At 35.0% G+C, this 21,946-nt stretch overlaps 1 protein-coding gene across 1 annotated transcript in view; it reads right to left on the bottom strand.

The window, feature by feature from the left end:
• The window catches only part of LOC103677108 (A disintegrin and metallopeptidase domain 3-like), a 108,982-nt gene that overhangs the window by 26,437 nt on the left and 60,599 nt on the right, over window positions 1-21,946 (bottom strand). The window contains exons 12-13 of the mRNA XM_040643167.1: window positions 19,384-19,523; window positions 9,638-9,824 (exon numbers count right to left, since the gene is read on the bottom strand). Of these exons, the coding sequence (XP_040499101.1) occupies window positions 9,638-9,824; window positions 19,384-19,523 (327 nt within the window). The remainder of the gene's footprint in view (window positions 1-9,637; window positions 9,825-19,383; window positions 19,524-21,946) is intronic.

Genomic DNA, 21,946 nt, shown 5'->3' with positions numbered 1-21,946 from the left:
AAAAATCCCAATCAAAATTTTGCAAAGTTTTTATATTTTTAGGGGGTATGAGTAGAAATGGAAAAGTTGATTCCAAATTTTACATAGAAATACAAAGACCTAAAATCACCAAATCTATCTTCAGGAAAAAATACAAAATATGAAGACACAATTTACCTAATTTTGTGAGTCAGGGTAAGAAGGACTGATATTGGTGTAAGGATAGCTATATGGATCAATAAAACACAAAGTATGTGAACTGTTTTTCAATAAGGATAGCACAGTAATTCAATGGCAAAAGGATATTTTCCAACAAATGGGCCTAGAGATATTGGATATACATACAGAGAAAAAATATGCCCTACTATTTAAACAACAAAAATTACTCAAAATGTATTATGGGCATACACATTAAAGCTAAAATCAGTAAATTTCTGGAAGAACGCTTATGAGAAAGTTTCACAACCTTCGGATTGATAGGACACAAAGTACAAGCCATGCCACATATTCGGAGAAAATCTGGCAAAAGATTTGCATATAGTTTATATTAAGAATTCCTATAACCATATAATTAAAAAATCCCATCAAAATTTGTAAAATATGTGAACATTCAAAAAGGAGACATAGACATACGAATGTCTCACAACCACATGAGACACTGTCCAGTATGATTAGTCATCAGGGAAATACAAATTAAAACTGCAGTGAAATACCAGCACACATTGAAATGACTAAAATGCAAGAGACTGGAAGTAACAGAAGTTGGTAAGAATAAGGAACAACTGCCACTCTCATACATAGATGGTTTGAATATAAAATATTACGAGGATTTTAAAATGCAGATTGATGCTTTGTTACAAATTTAATAATACAAATTAACATATGTCCCAGAAATTCTATTCCTGGAAATAGAGAGAAAAAAAAAAGACATATTCTTTAGAAGCATTTTTCATAATACTTGAAACCAAAAACAACCTAAATGTTCATAAGTAATTGCACAAATAAACAATGTTATATTCATACAAAAAATACTACTCCAGGGGCGCCTGGGTAGTGCAGTCATTAAGCATCTGCCTTCGGCTCAGGGCGTGATCCTAGCGTTATGGGATCGAGCCCCAAATCAGGCTCCTCCGCTGTGAGCCTGCTTCTTCCTCTCCCACTCCCCCTGCTGTGTTCCCTCTCTCGCTGGCTGTCTCTGTCAAATAAATAAATAAAATCTTTAAAAAAAAATACTACTCCACAATAAATACCAATGAACTATAGATATGTTCAATTATGCAGTTAAATATCAAAAATATAAGCAAAAAATCTAGAATCAAAAAGGATCCAAAATCTATGATTCATTCAAGTGAAGTTCAGTAGTGGGCAAAAATAATATGTTGTGACAGGATTAGAAATTTCAGGTACTAATGGGATTGACTCCTCCATGTCAATGGAGTTATGGGAGAACTGTCTGTGGTAATGTAAATATTTTAATACTTATTTTATCCACATCTAATTAAGTATAACATAAGTCAAATCAAAAAACAAAACAAAATTCAGCAAGCCAGAAGGAAAACAATATAAATAAATATAATGAAGACTACCTAGACACATCCTAAATCTTTGTGCTGAAACAAAAGACAAAGTACAATGCCTGTAAAGACAGATGGGTTCTGTGGATCATTGGGCCAGGTGTGGAGCTAACTTGGTTGCTGAAGTTTTCAGTGATAATGGGGACTAATGGTCTTTGACCATCATTCTTGAGGTTCCTGATGATTTCCATCAGTGGGGTTGGTGGTCTTGTAATATTAAGGAAAGCTTATTGTGGTGGTTGTCCATTCATCTACTATCAAGAAAATAAAACTACTTTCCTTCTGCTGGTAGCCATAAATATAGATAGAAAAATCCCTGGTGATCAAGAGCAGTTAGTCACTCTAACATTTACCGAGATATGTTCTTAATGCACGAGAAAGGGAAGAAATTAGAGATATATGCAGGGAAAAGCCTAATGAAATCCTAAAACCTAGGTTCATCTGACTAACATATTAGGGATCAATGCAGGTTTTTCGGGATCTGAAGACTAGGAATCACGTGGTCGCTTAAGAACCAACCTCACGCTCTAAGCATCACTGGTCAGTGACCACTCTGGTTAATGATAGGGACATGGAGGAAGAGAATGTAAAGACTGACTGCAGCTTATTGCAGAAGGTCTTGTTAAAAGATAAACTGAGCAAAACTCAATTCAAATTGGGCAGCATCCAGTCTAGCCAAAGAAAGATCTGTGAAGCCGTACAAAATGAAATAATTTTATAGGCAGAAGGGAGCAAGAACAAGGAAGTTATACTAGCAAAAAAGCAGGCTTGTTAATGCAAAGTTACATTCCTTTAGGGGACAGCAGGGGCAATAACTAATACTGATCAGGTGATTCCTGATTGGCTGGTTTAAGATTCTATTTCTGGGAGAGCTAAAACCAATTAAGTCTTGGTTTAGTAACATGGGGCGTTGCCCAAGTGACTCCCTTGTGGTCCCGTTACCTTGTTTTGTTTTGTTTTTTTAAAGATTTTTTATTTATTTATTCAACAGAGACAGCCAGCGAGAGAGGGAACACAATCGGGGGAGTGGGAGAGGAAGAAGCAGGGTCCCAGCAGAGAAGCCTGATGTGGGCCTCGATCCCATAACGCCGGGATCACGCCCTGAGCTGAAGGCAGACGCTTAACTGCTGTGCCACCCAGGCGCCCCTGTTACCTTGTTTTTAACAGGCTTTACAGCTATAATAAAACAATGGCCTATCCAAGATAAATGCCAATTTTCCAATAGATGCCCTTGAAATCTAGTGGGGCAAGCAACCGTTTTTCTTTGGTCCACCGTGACTCCATCCTAGGTTTTTAATGAAGACTAAGAGTGCCCAGATGTTGAAATAGGCATGTAAATCAGATCAATCAGTTCATATAAACAGTGTGACCAAGCTATCAGAAACAACTGAATCTCTTCTTGTGTCCCAGGAATAATCTCTGAAAAAATATTCAGGAACTGGGCAATAAAATACTCTGAATACACACTTCTACAAAATGTAGACAAAATTCCCTACAAGCCAAGGGCCAGAAAAAGAAACCAACCAATAATTCAAGTCTGAGTCATAAGACCATGTAGATCTGGATATTACGCCAGAGAAAATCTAATGAGGAATCTGATGGTCTGTTCTTAGGAGAAATTCTCTCTCACTACTGGGCTACAGAAGATCTTCATCTTCAGAAAGATGAAATGTATGCTTTTTTTTTAAGGTTTATTTATTTGAGAGAGAGAGAGAATCTCCAGCAGACTCCCCACTGAGCGTGGATCCTGACACGGGGCTCCATCCCACGACCCTGAGATAATGACCTGAGCTGAAATCAAGAGTTGGACACTTAACCGACTGAGCCACCCAGGTGTCCTGAAATGTATTCCTAAAGAAGAAATTTTAAAAGGTAGGTAGACAACCAAGAGTTAGCTCCCAGTGGAACACACACTCAAGATAGGCAGTAAAGTCTTTGAATATGGTAATTTCTGGGACGCCTAGCTGGCTCAGTTGGTGGAGAAGGGGTATAGAATATAGATTACCTCCTACAGGTCCCTTCTGGTATTTATGTTTCTCCTACATTATGCTTCAGTCTCCTAAGAACTGGACCTTGAACACGCATCAGCAAAATGTTGCTGAGATTGCAACAGATGTCTTGGCAGCAATTGATTTCTCCCAAAATAGGTCAATGTATTGGATCTAGGCTTGCTATGATAGCCAAATTATTGTTCTCTTGAGAAAACTGCAGGCTACTTGGCAGGAAATAGATAAAATACATTCAAGGAATTTGCCTATCAAAAGAAACACAGAATTGACACAGTCTTGTATTCATTTCCTGTTTCTGCTGTAAAAACAACAACAACAACAACAAAAACCCAACAAAAACAAAAAACTACCAGACTTAGTGGCTTAAAACTCTGCGCATGCATTATTTTATAATTCTGGGGATTAAAAGTCCAAAAGGGGTCTTACTGGACTTAAATCAAGATGTTGAAAGCTGTGAATTCTCTGGAAGCTCTAGAGAAAATCTATTTCCCTACCTTTTACAGATTCTAGAGGCCACCTGCATTCCTTGGCTCATGGAATCTTCACCTTCAAAATCAGCAGAAAAACATCTCCAAATATCATTTTCACATGTCCTCTGACTCTGACCTGCCCCTTGTCATTAGTACATTGGATCTGCTTAGATAATAGAGGATGCCTAACACTATCAAAGTCCTTAGCTTGATCTTATATTCGAAGTCCCTTTGGCCATGTAAGACAAAATTACAGATAGATTGCATACCTAAACATAAACTGCACAAAAAATTCCAAATATATTTTGGGAACACGTGAACATTTGTGTGTGTTTCTCTATATGCTATAAAATGCAGATGTTACAACTGTTCTTTCTGACTTATCCACAAAAGTAACACACCATCATTTTCACAGATCCTAATGATCACAGAGGTAGACCCTATTCAGTGTGGCAAGGTACTTTATAAGGCCAGTATTACCCACAGAAAAGAATTACTGGGGCAATGACAGATATTGGTTACCAATGGTGGGACTTGGGTAAAGCAGTCAAGCCACCTAACACCACAAATTTTAAGAAGGCACACACTCAGGTCATACATTGCTGACTCTGTGTGTTTTGTGGAAGTGATGGTTCCAATGGGCTACCTAGGGGTCTCCCAAGGACAAGATTAGGCCATCTAGAGGAAAAGTGGCAAAGCTGGCAGCCTGAGGCTCCAAAGAGGATAGGGAAATATATCAGTCGGGTCTGAAATTCCCAAAACAAATGGATCATTCAAAATCTGAAGGTGCTAACCAGTGAAATGGAAACTGGAGCAATTCAGGGACTTCTGGTTTCAGCTCTGACATGTAAAGGGCTTGGAAGTATCACTCCCACCTTAACTAAAAAAAAGAGAACAGAACAAAAGCAATTGAATAGGGAATGATCTTTTGAGTAAATGTTGTTGGAACAAATGGATGTGCATATGCAAAAAAAAAAATTGGACATAGACATTATATTTTCTGCAAAAATCGACCCAAAACAGATCAGAGAAATAAAAGTTAGGGAGAAGGGAAGGGGGGTTAAATAAGTGAAACACAGGGGATTTTTAGGGTGGTGAAACTATTTTGTGTGATACTATAATAGTGAATACATGTCATTATAAATTTTATTTAAGTCCTCAAAATTGTATAACACGAAAGGTGAACTATTGAATTTAGTTAATCATGATGTATCAATACTGGCTCATCCATTATAACAAATGTACAACACTAACATAAGATGCTTATAATAAATAAACTGTGCGTTGGAATTGGGGTAGTGGGTGGGGTGGGTACATAGAGTTCACTGTGTTATTTGCTCTATTTTGCCACAAATCTATTACTATATTTTTTTAAAAATCATCAACTATTTTTAAAAATAGATTAATATTTTACAGCAGGTAACACATTCTGAAAATGTATGTTTGAGCTTAGTCAACACTGGAACTAACCTGGCTATTGTTTTTTTATGCCTTTTGTGTATTTTTTTGTTCTTGTGTTAGTTTTAATCCCTTGATAAATTTTTTCTTGGTTCTCAACATGATATGTATTCATAGCTTCTATAATGATTGGATAAAGTAAGAACTGCCTGTACTCCTAAAATATTTAAAAGTTGTAAAATGTCACATGTAAGGAAAAAATGAAGAAGTACTTTCTGGGGCTGGGGAAGTCCTGAGTAAGGAGAGGCTTGCATTATACCACAGAAATATAAACAAGAATTAGAAACCTTTGTACCCAGAGTGAACAACAAATTAACAATAATTAAAACATTTTTTCTGGGATGCATGGGTGGTTCAGTTGGTTAAGCGTCTGCCTTCGGCTCAGGTCATGATCCCAGGATGCTGGGATTGAGTCCCACATCAGGCTCCTTGATCAGCGTGGAGCCTGCTTTTTCCTCTGCCTGCTGCACCCCCTGCTTGTACGCTTTCTCTCTTTCTCTGACAAATAAATAAATAATCTTTAAAAAATTAAAATATTTTTTCCACTAATGGCCTTTGGCATATAGCAAAGAGTATAGCTACTACTTTATATACCATTGTGGGAAGTTGACCAAATTCATTTTAATTTCATCAGGCATGCTTAGAGCATAGCTTTACTGCTCTGGACTCCCACAGTGATGTGTCTTCTCTGGATTATACTAACTCTTGTGAAATGTGATACATTATCGAGTATGTAGATAATTCTGTCACAATCATAACATTTTTATAATGGTCTGCACTGAAAAACTTTATTGCTGTATGCTGCATGCTATTTAATTTAAACATATATGACTAAAGACAGACTTTACAATCCAAATAATATTCTTGATATGCTGGTATATGAATCACCAAAAAAAACCAGGTAACTTTCATTGGAGGTAGGTGGAGTTCAGCAACAAGATCACTGAAAGCAGTCCAGGATAATGGGGGAAGAAAGCCTTGCCATTGGGCCCTATTTCTAATTACGATCCCATGAAATTGCAGGCATCTCTGACTATACACAGCTGATTTCATCCTCTGGCCCTGAATTTCCTTTGACATTCACTGGCTTATTGGAACCAAAGAACTTTATTCCATAGTTCAGTGAAGTAAAGGTATGATTCTGATATTCCCATTAAAAGTTCTTTATGATACAATCCAATCTAATTGGGTGGGAAAACCCCCAAAAGTTCCATCATAAACACATTGGCCTCTGACACTGGTAAACCCACAAATAGAAGGCTATTCACCCATAAGAAACTGATATCACCAGCCCACCTACTGCTTCACCTGAACTATTAGATCATTGGGGTCCTGCCTACAAGACCTGTCTCATGCTAAGAAAACTTGGTTTACTGGAGAAACAGCGTACCTCTGAGCCTTCTACCAACAAGTGATAGACTGCTGATAGTTTACAGAAGTGAATGCTGATGAAATAGCCAAAAAATGTATGAAAGACATGCACAGACCATTCAAGAATAAGAAAACCCAAAGTAGGTAAGACATTCTCAATTCAAAAAATACATACACATCTACCTCAGGACATAGCAGGTTCACCTATTGGGGTACAGCCTAGAGAAATGCAGGCACATGTTCAGCAGGAAACATGTGCAAAAAAAGCCATAACTGCATGAGTCTTAATAATAAAACTTACATTTTCACTGACATAGAACAGATCAATAAATGAACTATATTATTCATAAAAATTAACACTAAAAGCAATGAAAACATTTGGACTATAACAGCTACATTCAAAAATAGATGAACTTTGCAAGTATAATATTGAGTGAAAGGCCGAGTTACCAAATGATATAAACCATAGGACTGCAATATAAATGTACGAAACAGTCAACCAAAGTATATTGCCTAAGGCTGCAAAAAATAGAGGTAAAACTATGTTGGAGAGTAAAACACTGAAATGATCATCATTACATTGTAAATGATGGTTGGAAGAAAGGGGCATGTGAACACAGAACTCCTTTGGCAGAGGTAAGGTTTTGTTTTGACCTTAGAGTAAGTTATTCAGGTGCTTGTTAAGTATCTATTTGTTAACACTCTACATTCATTATTCATGTGTATTATATATCACAATGAAATGATGAGTACGACATACATATTTTTTTTTTTTGGTAAACAAAAGTGGGCAGTGAACTGCCCTATCAAGAGAACATACATAAAGAGAATATATAAAGTATATTTTAAGTATGTATTTATGTATATTTTAAGGAATAGAATATAATTCAAAAGGACATTATCTCAGAAGGAAACTTTTACATGGAAAAAAAAAAACCCTTAATAAGCAAAAGGAATGTTAGATCAAATAAAGCAACTATCTTCTGAATAAAATCTCTGGAGTATTTTCTAATGTAAATAAAAATGACAGAAATTAAATATTTTACAAAAATGTCATGTAAGTTAATTGGATCATAAATCCGGTTATTTGGGGGGAATGTGGCCCAGATATGGTAAAACCTTAAGTATATTTCTTAAAAAAATGCAAGGATAATCACTAAAGGGAGAAAGTACGTATTTACTGAATCACTGAAAGAAATAGTGGAAGAAAGAAAACAAAACATACAGATCAAAAGAAAAAATTCAGTTGAGAAACAGATGTGGCAAAGTGAAAAGTTACATTTACATAGAAAATGTAAACATTTGAGACAACTAAACTTATAAATAATATGTAGTCTAGAGGACCATAGAAGTCATAACAGCCAGGTGTGCCTGGGTGGCTCAGTCAGTTAAGTGCCCAACTCCATTTTGGCTGGGGTCATGATCTCAGGGTTGTGAGATCCAGCCCTGCGATGGGCTCTGCAGGATGGGTGTGGAGCCTGCTTAAGATTCTCTCTCTCTCCCTCTCCCTAGACCCCTCCCTACTCTCTCAAAAAAAAAAAAAAAAGTCATAACAGGTAAATGTAATGAGGTATCCTGGAGATGATCTTGGGACAGAAAGATGTCATTAGGTAAAAACAAATGGATAAATTATGGACTCTAGTTAATTAAAACAATAGGCAAAAAGTCATAATAATGTTTACAGGGATAATCTAATATATCAAAGACAGAGTGAATAATAAATTAAAACCCAATGAAAATATTGAACTTAATAGTACACAAAAACTAAATGTAAATAGAAAAATATCAGGGAAATAAGAATTAAAGAAAGCCTGTGTGTGTACGGATACAGATGTATGCCAGACCAGATAGATTTTAAAACAGAAAGCAACATGAGAGAAAAACAGATTCAGTATTTAAAGGTAAATGTTAAATTTCTAGGAAGATATAAAAATTGTAAATATGTTTGCACCACATAAAAAATTTCAGAATATACAAAGTATGAATTGAGTCAGTTTTAATGAGAATGGGCAAATACAACTGTATAGTTGGAGGTATCAATATTATTTCTTAAGTACTGAGAGTTCAAGCAAACGAAACTAATAAAAATATAGAGTATGAGTCATTAACTTAAAAATTATAATGCAACCAAATTATATAGAATTTTGTTCCTAACAGTTCACATCTTCTCAAGCAAATATGAAATATTCAAAATTATCACTATTTATAATTATATGAAAGTGGTTATAACAAAATTCAATGATTAGCCATCTTACCAAGCACAAATTTAAAAAATAGCAAAAAGCTAAATATAACAACACATCAAGAATTATTATTAATCAAATTCTGTGAAGTCGAGTTAAAAATAAAGATCCCACAGTTGCAAGAATGGAAATTAGGAGATGAGGAGATAAACAATACACATGTAATAACTTAGTGAACCAACGCAGTCGCTTTGGAGGTGTTCAGGAGATCACTGAGGTGATGGTAATAGTATTGACGTTAACCGTGTTTATAATACAGAAAAGCGGGTATTGCTATCAGTGGTTACACAATGAAGAAAATCTACCTCTTTAATCCACGCTACACTTACCCTTTACTTAAACTCTTCAAATGCTTTAAATTCAGCATGAGTCAATTATCACATGCCCCAACATCTCCCTTAGATATTTGATAAATGGTGCAGCATTTAGGGGGAAAAAAAAAGTCTTTCCATTTTATATCACATCTATGTTTATAAGGCTACACAGAAAACACAAGAAAAATCTTTAGATAAACTATTATGTTTGTCACTGACCTGTTTACTACCACAATCACATTGTTCCGGCGGTTCCAAAATTCCGTTGCCACAGAGTGAACTTCTTCCTTGGTAAGCCACTTCTGAAACTATTTGATTCTGAAGACATTCAAATTCAGGCTGTGAAACCATACGTTTAAATTCATCCATGCTGCAACTGCTAAAAAACTTTACACCATGGGAACGTCTAAAAATAAATTATATTCTTCAGATAAATGGATGAAAATCAGTTTCAAAGAAACCCTCTTCAATAGAGTACTATGAATTCTGTACACTTCACTTACAGAAGAGCCAGGAAGGGGAGAAGCTTTTTTCCCCCTTAAGTTTTTATTTAACTACCAGTTAGTTAACATATAGTGTATTAATAGTTTCATGTGTTTTTTTCCTAATGCAAGTCATAAATAAAAGCAGTAAGTCCCTTTGTATCGTAATTCCATATAATAGCTAGCATGTAGAGGAAGTTAAAATGACATGAGTTAGAATATATTAAAACTCTTAACAGTGCTTCACACACAAAAAGCTCTCTTTAAATATATCTTATTTTCATTATTATTGTCAATATAATTATTATCATTATAATAATAAGTAATAGTTATAAGAAAATGAAATGCATTAGGAAATTTATGTAAGCTGAAGGAAGAAAAGATGATTATGCTAATGAAAAATCAGGGTTATTTATTCTTTGGTATCAAAATCTACCAACTAAAATATATCAACATTGAGTACATAAAATCTGTAAGTCCAAGATTCTTTTTCATTTTAAATTTGTAGATTTCTAAGTGTACTGCTTAATGGGCTTTTGTTTAATTTTGTAGCAATCTAAATCTTAGAGAAATGATACAATATAGTTCAAAGAATAAATTTTGTTTCCTGAAACAGTTAAGAATAATTGCCAAAAACAATCTTAATAACTCTAAGTATTTTAATGTATAATTCTTACATAGAAATGAATTCTCCTTAAGCATACCCTTCAAAATCAGAGATAGGACACATTACTAACATCTAATCCTCAGATTCCATTCAAATTTCCCCATCATCACAGTATTGGCACTTTATAGCAATAGGATACAGTTCAGAATCAACCATTTAGTTCTCAATATCTAAGTTTGTTTAGTTTAGTTATTTACATTTGTTCTTGAATTTGAAAAGTTTTATGATTACAGGCTGATTATTTGCTAAAATAATCCTTTTCCTCAATTTAGGATTTAGGATCATAAAATGTTTTCTCGTAACTACGCTGAGGTTATGCAACTTGGCAACGTTAATTACGGAATCGTTGCTGAGTCTGTTTTCATTGCATACTAACAAATGTTTCACAATTTTAATTCTGAACATGTTTTCCAATTATACTAACTGGGTTATAATCCATTACTATCATTGTTATTTATGACATTCGAATTGCCCTGATTTGGCTACCGGGAGCCACTTCAAACTGGTTTTGTGTCCCTTTGACAAATCTCCATAGTTTTTTGAACACCTCCTTATATTCTGACATGCGTGAGATGTTCCACACTCATTTGATATTTCTGCCTTAGCCCTAGAATCAATCATTTCTCCAAGGTGTCCCAGTTCCTTTTAGTGGAGAATAGAATTTTTTTATTATTTCTTTTTATTGAAGGGTAATTGACAATAATCTTACATTAGTTTCACCTGCACATTTGTATTCAACATTTGTATACATTACAAGGTAATCACCATGATAATCTAATTACCATCTGTCATCATACAAAGTTGTTATGTGTTATTAACTATATTTCCTATGCTGTACATTGTATCCCCATGTCTTATTTATTTGATAACTGGAAGTTTGTACCTTTTAGTTTCTTTCTGCTATTTTTTCATTCTCCCATCCCCTCATCTCTGGCAAACACCAATTTACTTTCTGTATTTACGGTATGTTTCTGTTTGTTGTTTTTGTTTTGTTTTGTTCTGTTTTGCTTGTTTTGTTTTTTTAGATTCCACAGATAAGTGAAATCATGGGTATTTGTCTTTCTCTGACTTATTCACTCAGCATAGTACCCTCTAGGTCCATCTATGTTGCACGAATGGCAAGATCTCATAGTTTTTTCTCATACCTGATATATATAAAAAATATTTTCTCACCCATATATCTATCAGTGGTCATTTAGGTTGCTCCCTTATCTACTGTAAACAATACTGCAACGAACATAGGGGTGCATATATCCTTTCAAATTAGTGTTTTTATTTTCTTCAAATAAATACCCAGAAGTGGCATTGCAGAATCATATGGTAGTTCCGTTTTTAATTTTTGAGGAACTCCCATACTATTTTCCATAGCGCCTCCCCCATTTTTCATCCCCATCAACAGTGCATGGAGTTCCCTTTTCTCCACATCCTCACCAACACTCGTTATTTCTTATTTTTGATAACAGCCATTCTGACAAGTGTGAGGTGATATCTCATTGTGGTTTTGATTTGCATTTCTTTGATGATTAGTGAAGTTGAGCATATTTCATGAGTCTTTTGGCCAGCTGTATGTATTCTTTGGAGAAATGCCTATTCAGGTCCTCTGTTAATTTTTAATGGAATTATTTGTTTTCTTAGTGTTGAGTTGTACAAGTTTTTTATACATTCTGGGTATTAACCCCTTATTAGGTATATTATTTGCAAATACCTTCTCCCATTCAGTAGGTTGCCTTTTCATTTTATTGACGTTTTCCTTCATTGTGCAAGTTTTTTTAGTTTTATGTAGTCCCATTTGTTTATTTTTGCTTTTATTGTCCTTTACTGACCAAACAGATCCAAAAAATATTGCTCAGACCAATGTCTAAAGCTTACTGTCTATGTTTTCCTCTGAAAGTTTTATAATTTCCAGTCTTATATTTAAGTCTTTAAATACATTTTGACTTTATTTTTGTATATGATACAAGAAAATCCACTTTCATTGTTTTGCATGTAGTTGTCCAGTCTTTCCAACACCAGTTATTGAAGAGACTGTCTTTCCTCATTGTATTTTTTGCCTAAATTTTTGAAGACTAATTAACCATTTAAGTGTAAGTTTATTTATGAACTCTGTTCCACTGATCTATGTGTTCGTTTTTGTGCTAACATTGCACTCTTGTTTTGTTTTGTTTTGTTTTGTTTTGTTTTGAGGGGCCAAGGATTTTCATAACAGCTTTATTAATAAAGTTTTAACACTGGAAACAAATCCAATGTCCATCAAATGAACGGATATACAAATTGTGTTTTTTTCACACAGCAGACTCCTAGCCAGCAATAAAAAGGAATGAACTTCTGATGCATACAACAACATTCTGTTGAGCAAAGGAAGTCAGACATGAACATTGCCTATTGTGTATATGAATTTCTGGAACAGATGAAACTAATCTAATGTGATAGAAATTGGTGAAGTAGTTGCCTTGGGGGGAGGGTTGACTGGAAGGGTACACAAGGAACTTTGGGGGTGTTGGGAAGTATTCTATATCCTGATTGGGATGGTATTTGTGAAGATGTATAAGTTGTCAAAAGACATCAAAATGTTCAGGTAAAATATGTGCATTTGTTTTTATGTAAATCAAAACTCAATAAAAAATAACCCCCAAGCAAATGCACCAGGTGTCCTAATTACCAACATTGCACTGTTTTGATCACTATGGCTTTGTAGTAGAGTTTGAAATCAGGGAGTGTGGGTAATCAGAAGGGGGAATGAAGCATGAGAGACTATGGACTCTGAGAAACAAACTGAGGGCTTCAGAGGGGATGGGGGTGGGGGAATGGGACAGACTGGTGATGGGTAGTAAGGAGGGCACGTATTGCATGGTGCACTGGGTGTTATACGCAACTAATGAATCATCGAACTTTACATCAGAAACCAGGGATGTACTGTACGGTGACTAACATAATATAATAAAAAAACATTTAAAAAAATGATCACCAATAAAAAAAAAGAAATCAGGGAGTGTGATACTTCCAGTTTTAGTTGTTCTCAAGATTGCTTTGACTGCTTAGGGTCTTTTGTGATTCCATACATATTTGTGATTATTTGTTCTAGCTCTGTGAAAAATGTCATGGTTTTGATAGGGGTTGCATTGAATCTATATATGCAGTAGTACAGACATTTCAACAATATTAATTCTCTCAATCCATAAGCGTGGTATATCTTTCCATTTTTTGTGTGTTGTCTTCAGTTTCTTTCATCAATGTCTCTCTTCTTTTCTTGAAAGTCTGGCTAAAGGTTTATCAGTTTTGTTTATCATTTCAAATAATCTCCTTTTAGTTTCCCTTAGATTTTCTAATTTTTAAGTATATATTTCATTTATTTCCACTCATCTTTATTATTTAGTTTCTTCTACTAAAGTTAAATTGATTGATTTGCAATTGATTTCTAGTTTCATATTGTTGTGGTTGGAAAAGATTCTTGATATGATTTAAAACTTCTGAAATTTATTGAGACTTGTTTTGGGACCTAACATGGTCTATCCTGGAGAATATTCCATGTATACTTGAAAAGAATGTGCTCCCTGCCAATTTTGGATGGAAAGCTCTATATACATCTATTAAATTCATCTGGTTAATGTGTCATCTAAGGCCAATGTTTCTTTATTGATTTTTCTGTCTGGATGATCTATCCATTGATATAAGTGGGGTGTTAAAGCTCCTACTATTATTGTATTACTGTCAATTTCTCCCTTTGCATCTGTTAATATATACTTCATGTATTTAGGTGCCCCTATGTTAAGCAGATAGATATTTACAAGTGTTACATCATCTTGTTGGATTGATTCCTTTATCACCATGTAATGATCTCTTTTTGTCTCTTACTACAGCCTTTGTTTTATTTTTTTTTATTTTTTTATTTTATTTTTTTTTAAGATTTTATTTATTTATTCGATAGAGATAGAGACAGCCAGTGAGAGAGGGAACACAAGCAGGGGGAGTGGGAGAGGAAGAAGCAGGCTCATAGCGGAGGAGCCTGATGTGGGGCTCGATCCCATAACACCGGGATCACGCCCTGAGCCAAAGGCAGACGCTCAACCGCTGTGCCACCCAGGCGCCCCAGCCTTTGTTTTAAAGTCTATTTTGTCTGTTAGAAGTATTGCAACCCAACTTTCTTTTCATTTCCATCTGCATGGGATATCTTTGTCCATCCTTTCACTTTCATTCTGTGTGTCTTTAGATCTGACATGAGTCTATTGTAGATAGCATATATATATATATATATATATATATATATGTCTTGTTTTTATTTGTCCATTTAAATACCCTATGTCTTTTGATTGGAGAATTCAGTCCATTTATATATTTAAATTATTGATAGATATGTACTTACTGCCATTCTATGGATTGTTTTCTTACTGTTTTTGTAGTTCTGTTTTCTTCTTCTCTTGCTGTCTTCTGTTGGTATTTTGTGACCTCCCTTAGTGTTATGTTTAAGTTCCTTTCTCTTTATTTTTTGTGTAACTATTATTGGTATTTGTTTTGTGTTTACCATGAGATTCATATGTAATATCCTATGTACATTGCAGTCTAGTTTAAGTTGATGGTTGCTTAAGTTCAAGTGTGTTCCAAAAGTGCTACATTTATACTCTCCCTATGTTTTCTTTTTGATATCATATTTGACATCTTATTTTGTGTGACCAATTATAGGTAGATGATTATCTACTTTTGTCTTTCAGCCTCTGTACTAGTTACATAGGTGGTTTACCTGCTGCCTTTACTATATGTTTACCTTTACCAGTGAGATTCATTTCATTCATAATTTTCTTATTTCTAGTTATGGCCTCTTCTATTCTATTGAAAGAATTCCCTTAACATTTCTTGTGTGACCTCTTTGGTATTGATGAACTCTTTAGTTTTGCTGGTCTGAGAAACTCCTCATCTCTCCTTAAATTCTGAGGGATAACCTTGATGGGTACCATATTTTGATTGTAAATATTCCTTTCATCAATTTGAATATATTATGCTACTCCCTTCTGGCCTATAAAGTTTTTGCTGAAACACCAGCTGATAATCCTATGGGGGTTCCCTTATACATAACTAGTTGTTTTTCTCTTGTTGCTTTTAAGATTCTCTGTTGATCTTTAAATGTTGACACTTTGATTATAATGTGTCTTTGCTCTCTTTGGTTCCATCTTATTTGAGACTCCGTGCTTCCTGAACTTGGATCTCCTTCACTAGATTAGGTAAGTTTTCAGACATTATTTCTTCAGATATGTTTTCTGATTCTTTCGCTTTCTCTTCTTCTTCTGGGGCACCTTTAACATGAATGCTATTATGCTTGATGTTACTCTAGAAGTCCCCTAAAATAACCTCAATTTTTTAAATTATTTTTTTCTTTTTGCTTCTCTGGGTGCTTTCCACTATCCAGTCTTCCAGATTGCTTACCCAGTCTTCTGCATCATCTAATCTGCTGTTGATTACATCTAGTGTATTTTTTATTTCACTATTGTATCCTTCAGCCTGATTGGTTCTTTTTCATATTTTCTATGTCTTTGTTGAAGTTCTCACTGTGATCATCCATTCTTCTTATGGTTTGGTGACCGCCTTTATGACTATTACTTTGAACTTTATCTCCATTTTGTTCTTTTTCTCAGGTTTCGTCTTGTTCTTTCATTTGCAACCTCTGGTGCCTCATTTTGCTTCTTTCTGTTTGTTTCTATGTACTAGGTAGTTATGTCTTGAAGGAGTGGCTTTAAGCAGAAGGTAGTCCTGTTGGGCCCAGTAGTGCAAACCCACCTGGACACCAAAGCCGGTTGCTCCAGGACTGTTTCCTGTATGGGCTGTGTGCATTCTCCTGTTCTGGGTAGGCCATGACTGGTATAAACTTTCTGGTTAGTGGGGCTGTCTCTCAGTGCACCTGTGAGGTGCAGCCACAACTGCTACTGGCACACCGGTGATTAGGGCTGGCCCTTGTCCCACCTGAGAGTCCAGGCCATGACTCTTGCAGGCCAGTATGTGGCTGGATCCCCAGTGTGGGGCCCTTGGGAGGGGCTCTAGTGCTGGCTGATGGCACCCACTTGATATGTCAGGATGGGTTGTTGCTTGGATGGCGCTCTTGTACTGGCCAAGGGTGCATACCAGGAGTGGAAGGGTGGAGGGGCACTGTATTGCACTTCTGAAAGTTGCTAAGAGATTAGATATTAAAAGTTCTTATCGCAAGAAAAAAAAGACATGTTATTCTTTATGGTGACAAACGTTAACTAGTTTTCTGTCCCTTTGGGATCCCTTCTGGGATCCCTATAATGTGAATATTGGTCTGCTTTATTTGTCCAGTAAGCCCCTTATTTATCTTCATTTTTACAATTTTCTTTTTCTTTTTGCTGCTCTGATTGTGAGTTCCACCACCCTATTCTTGAGTTCACTGTTCTTTTCTTGTTCTTCATCTATTTTGCTGTTTAATCCCTTTATTGAATTTTCAGTTCTGTTATTTTATTCTTCAGTTCTATGACTTCTATTGGGTATTTTCTTATATTTTATAACTCTTTGTTGATGTTCTCACCTTATTCATTCATTCTCTTCCTGAGCTTGATGAGCGTCTTTATGACCAGTACTCCAAATCCATTAGGTAGATTATTTACTTCTCTACCATTAAGGTCCTTTGCCAATGTTTTGCCACCTTCTTTTGCTTGGAACACATTCCTCTGTCTCTTCATTTTGTTTTTTTCTCTGTCCATTGATATGTATTAGAAGAAACAGCCACCTCTTCTAGTTTTGAAGGGGTGGCCTCACACAGGAGATGAATCTTGCCATTCAATCTTGTCCTAACTCTTGGTTGTCTCTTAAACTCTTGTGATTGTCCAAGCAGCATATTTTAGTTTTTGGCTCCAAGTGGTGAAGGATGTACCAAGACTTTTCATTGCCCCAAAGGGGAGGATCTCAATCAGCACCTAGGTTCAGGGTGATTGGAAGACAGACCCTCAAGCAACATATTTTTAAGTATGAAAATATACACAGTGCTATGGGACCACAAACATACATCCTGATGGCCAAAAGAGCCAGGAGATACAGAGGTGTCCACTGTGCAGCATTTTTAAAAATTGGGGTACCAGATGATTGTAAAAGTTCCTTTCTCTGAGATCTCAGAGATCTGTTATAAAGCAGAGCAAGGGCACAAAATGGCACAGACTCCATTTCCAGAGTGTACCTTAGTAGGACTCCAGAGGTGCCCCAAACCAGAAGCCTTACCCTCATGCAGAAGCTCCAGGATGAGCAAATAGGCCATTTCACAGAAAGTCTGAGGTTGTGTTTCAGTCTGTTATCTTTGCAATGTTAGGAAAGCAGTAGCTGGCCAAGAACTGTCTCTTCATTTGTTATAGCTCCATGAGACCCAGAAATACAAACCTTTCTGGCCACGAGAGGTAGGTGATCAAAGGTTGCCTTTTGGGTAGCAGCTACCAAAATTGGTATGCCAGACAACTCTAAAAGTTGACATTCTAGAGTACAACAGATGGACAGAGCCAAATGAGTACCTGCTATCTTAACAGTTGGGGTGTCCAATGAGGATTCAAACCCTTTATTCCTCATGGAGAAACTCCTGATTTCAGTTTCCTCCTAATTGTGGGTTGTTATGGGAGGGGTGGGAATTACAGAAAGATGTAAGATTATGTCTTAGCCTCCCCTACCCACTCTGATATGGGCTTTTTCTTGTTCGCCCAATATGTAGGGAGTCCTCAGCTAACTTTTATATTTTTTAGAGGAAAATGTTCCATACATAGCTATGGATTTGTTGTGTCTGTAGGAGGACATGAGTTCAGATTCTTCCTATATTGCCTTCTTGATCCAGAACCCCTACCTCCAAATAATTCTTGACATCTCCTTTTCTCTCAGTCTTAAGAAATGGCTATTGATTATTGTGAAATTCATCATTTCCCAAATATCACTATATTAGTGCTCTCTCTGATATATTTTACAAGATAATTTTTAGTATCCATACTGAATGAACCAATTAAAAATATATTTCATTACATTTGTTATAAAACCCCAATTCCCACATCATGAGTGCATGATCAGGCTCTTTTCTACATTCTTATATCACATCCTGGACTTCTTCCCCTGATTCTTTAGCCTCACTCTATGTTACTTCTTTTTCTTATGTCTAAAACATTCTTCCTTATAGTCTCAGCTATTTTTTTCCCCCATTTTTATCGTCCCTGAAACCTCCTTATTTCAGTCTGTCAAGTTTTTCGAGCTTGTTCCTATTCAACTATTACTTCACTTGGTTTCACTGAAAAGTTTTCAATGAGGTCTTTAATAACCAGATTCATTCCTTCTCTTTCAGATCCCAACATAATTATTTCCATAATTATTCCCAGACTACTGTATCAGAAAATTTTTTCTCCCCATATTTTCCCTATTTATTTTCTTCTTGGCACCTATCTTAAACTATTTATATTTTGTTTGTTCTTATACCCACTTTTAATTTTCTGTCCCTGATGAACTAATATATTTATGACTTATGTATCTTGTTAATCATTTGTAGTCAACCTAACACAATAACCAGGACACAGTAGGTGCTCATTAAAAATCTGGGGGTGAATGAGTAAATTTTACCCAGAAAGTCATCATCAACATCCACCTTCTCTCTACACTATCACATAGAATATAGAATGATTAAGCACATTTTTTACAATATAAAGTACTCCCTTCCTTTAGTAACATTAAATAAGTGCATGTTCATTTAATAAAAAATATTCTTAATCAGGTTATACTGGAAGAGATTATACATTTAAAAATACTACAAACGTTTCCCAAGGGAAGATATAGATTTGACAAAAATAAAACCTTACATTGCTTTGGTGTTCATTATGCATGCAGTTCCTGGGCAGTAACAAGTGAAGGCATCATTATTATATGTTAATCCCAGACTCACTCCAAGCAACTGTGTCATAACAACGGAAAATGCCTCTAAAGTTATCGTCTGTGGATACTAAAAAGAAAAAAAAATCAGAATTTTTATCTAAGTTGTTTCTTCACTTATTTTATCTTTTCAAGTAAATGCAAATACAAATTAAAAAGTGAACTAGTATACAAAAGTTCATTATTTGTTTAAAAATGTGGAAAATATTAGGTAAATTTTGTTATTATCTTTGAGTAATAGCATTTTTAGTCCAAATGGCATTGAGAAATAACAATTAAGATTAATGCAATCTCATGATTTTATGACATTACTGACTTAAATCCTGTTTTTTTATTTTTAAATCTGTTTTAAATTTATTTTTATTATTTATTGATTTATTTATTTGAGAAAGAACCAACATAGGGCTCAATCTTATGACCCTAAGATCATGACCTTAGGCAAAATAAAGAGTTGGATACTTAATTGACTGAGCTACCCAACTGTCCCTAATTTCTTTTTAAATTGAGAAGATTAAGCATTGCTTCAGTAACTATATTACTTTTCAAATGAACACTCAGAAAAAATACACAGATTCTTAAAGGTTCACTTGGCAATTAGTTTTGACTTCAGAAATAGTTTTAGGGGGATAAATCAAACTGTTTTCTAAAGAAGGGAGAATACTAGAACACCTTGCAAGTAGCATTTCTTTTGTCTTAAAAACTAAAACTTGAGAAGTAGCGATATTGGCAACACAGAAACCTCTGGCAATCAATGCTCTTTGCATTATCTCCATAGTTTTGCCTTTTATAGAATATCACAGAATAATAATACAGTACAATATACAGTATAATACAGGATAAAACAGCATTTAGCTTTTTCTCCAAATGGCTTCTTTCACTAACAAGTATTAGATTCCTCTATATCTTCTCATGGCTTAATGGCTCACTTCTTAAGTCACTCAATAACATTTCTTTATATGTATTTATTTCAGTGTTTTTATCATCCACTTATTAAAAGACATCTGGTTCCTTCCAATTTTTGGTAATTACGAATAAAGCTGCTATAAATATTCATGTACATGATTTTGTGTGGACATGTTTTCAACTCATTTGGGTGACTGCCAAGAGGACAACTGCTGGATCATAGGTAAGAGTAAGAAATCCCCAAACTGTCTTCTACTGTGGCTGTACCATTTAGCATTCCCATCTTCATGAATGAGAGTTTCTGTTGCTCTTCATCCTTACAGCATTTTGTGTTACCAGTGTTTTGCACTCCCAGTACAAAGTTGAAAAGGACTGGTAAGCTAAATTCTTGCCTTCTTCCTGATCTCACTGGAAAAGCATTTAGTTTCTCACCATTGAAGTGTTAGCTATAGGTTTTTTCTAGCTGTTCTTTCTCATGTTAAGGAAATTCCCTTCCAGACCTCCTTTCCTAAATTTCATCACAAATGGTGTGGGATTTGTCAAATTCTTTTTCTGCATCTATTGATATGATCAAAGAATTTTTCTTGTTTAACCTATTGGTGGAATTGGTTACATTAATTGATTTTCAAATGATATCTGAATAAATTCTGAATAAATTCTTGGTATAGATATCAACAAGGAGATTTAAAATATTATTTAAAAAATTCTAGAGCTGAAAAGTACAATAAATGAACTAAAATTTTAAGGGAATTATTTAAAATCAGATTTGATCAGGCAGAAGAAAGAATCAGACCTGAAGGCTGATCATTTGAAATCATCCAGTGAGAGAAATAACAAGAAAAAAAGAATGAAGAATATAAAAAGAAGCTATTTACATCAACAAGCAGACCAATGTATGTATTATTTCTATAATGGGTCTCAGAAAGAGAAGAGAGAAATAAAGGAACAGAAAGTTTATTTGGAGAAATAATGATTACAAACTTCAGAAATCTGAGTGAACATACAAAAGAAGCTCAACAAATTCCAACCAAGATAAATCCAAAGAGACTCACAAAGATTCCCCGTAGCCAAAGACAAGGAGAGAATCCTGAAAGCAGCAAGACAAACTGACCTGTCACCTATAAGGGAGTTCCCATAAGATTATCAGATTTTTCAGAAGAAACCTTATAGGCCAGAAGGGATCGGGATGAATACTTTTTAAATGCTGGAAGAAACTGTCAACCAAAATTATATCAGGCGAAACTGTATTTCAAAATATAATGAGGACATGAAGACTTTTTTCAGAAAAATAAAAGCTGAGGTAATGAACAAAAGTTAATAACCACTAGACGTGATCTATAAGAAATGCTAAATGGAGGTAGTCATGTTGAAAAGAAAGGATGCTAGACAGCAACCCAAAGCCAAAAGAAAAATATAAAGTTCTGTAATACAGGTATATACATGGACAAATATAGTAACATGCATTATTGTAATTTTGGTGGATAAATTTACTTTTAAATATTGTATAGAATTGGAAGGACAAATACCAAACGAAACAAAACAAATTCTATAATCTATGTAGCAACACAAAGTGTGGACTAGAATTATAAA

The sequence above is a fragment of the Ursus maritimus genome, unplaced genomic scaffold, assembly GCF_017311325.1.
Source record: "Ursus maritimus isolate PB19 unplaced genomic scaffold, ASM1731132v1 scaffold_28, whole genome shotgun sequence".
Classification (NCBI taxonomy): domain Eukaryota; kingdom Metazoa; phylum Chordata; class Mammalia; order Carnivora; family Ursidae; genus Ursus; species Ursus maritimus.
This window is presented reverse-complemented; position numbering and strand designations above follow the sequence as displayed.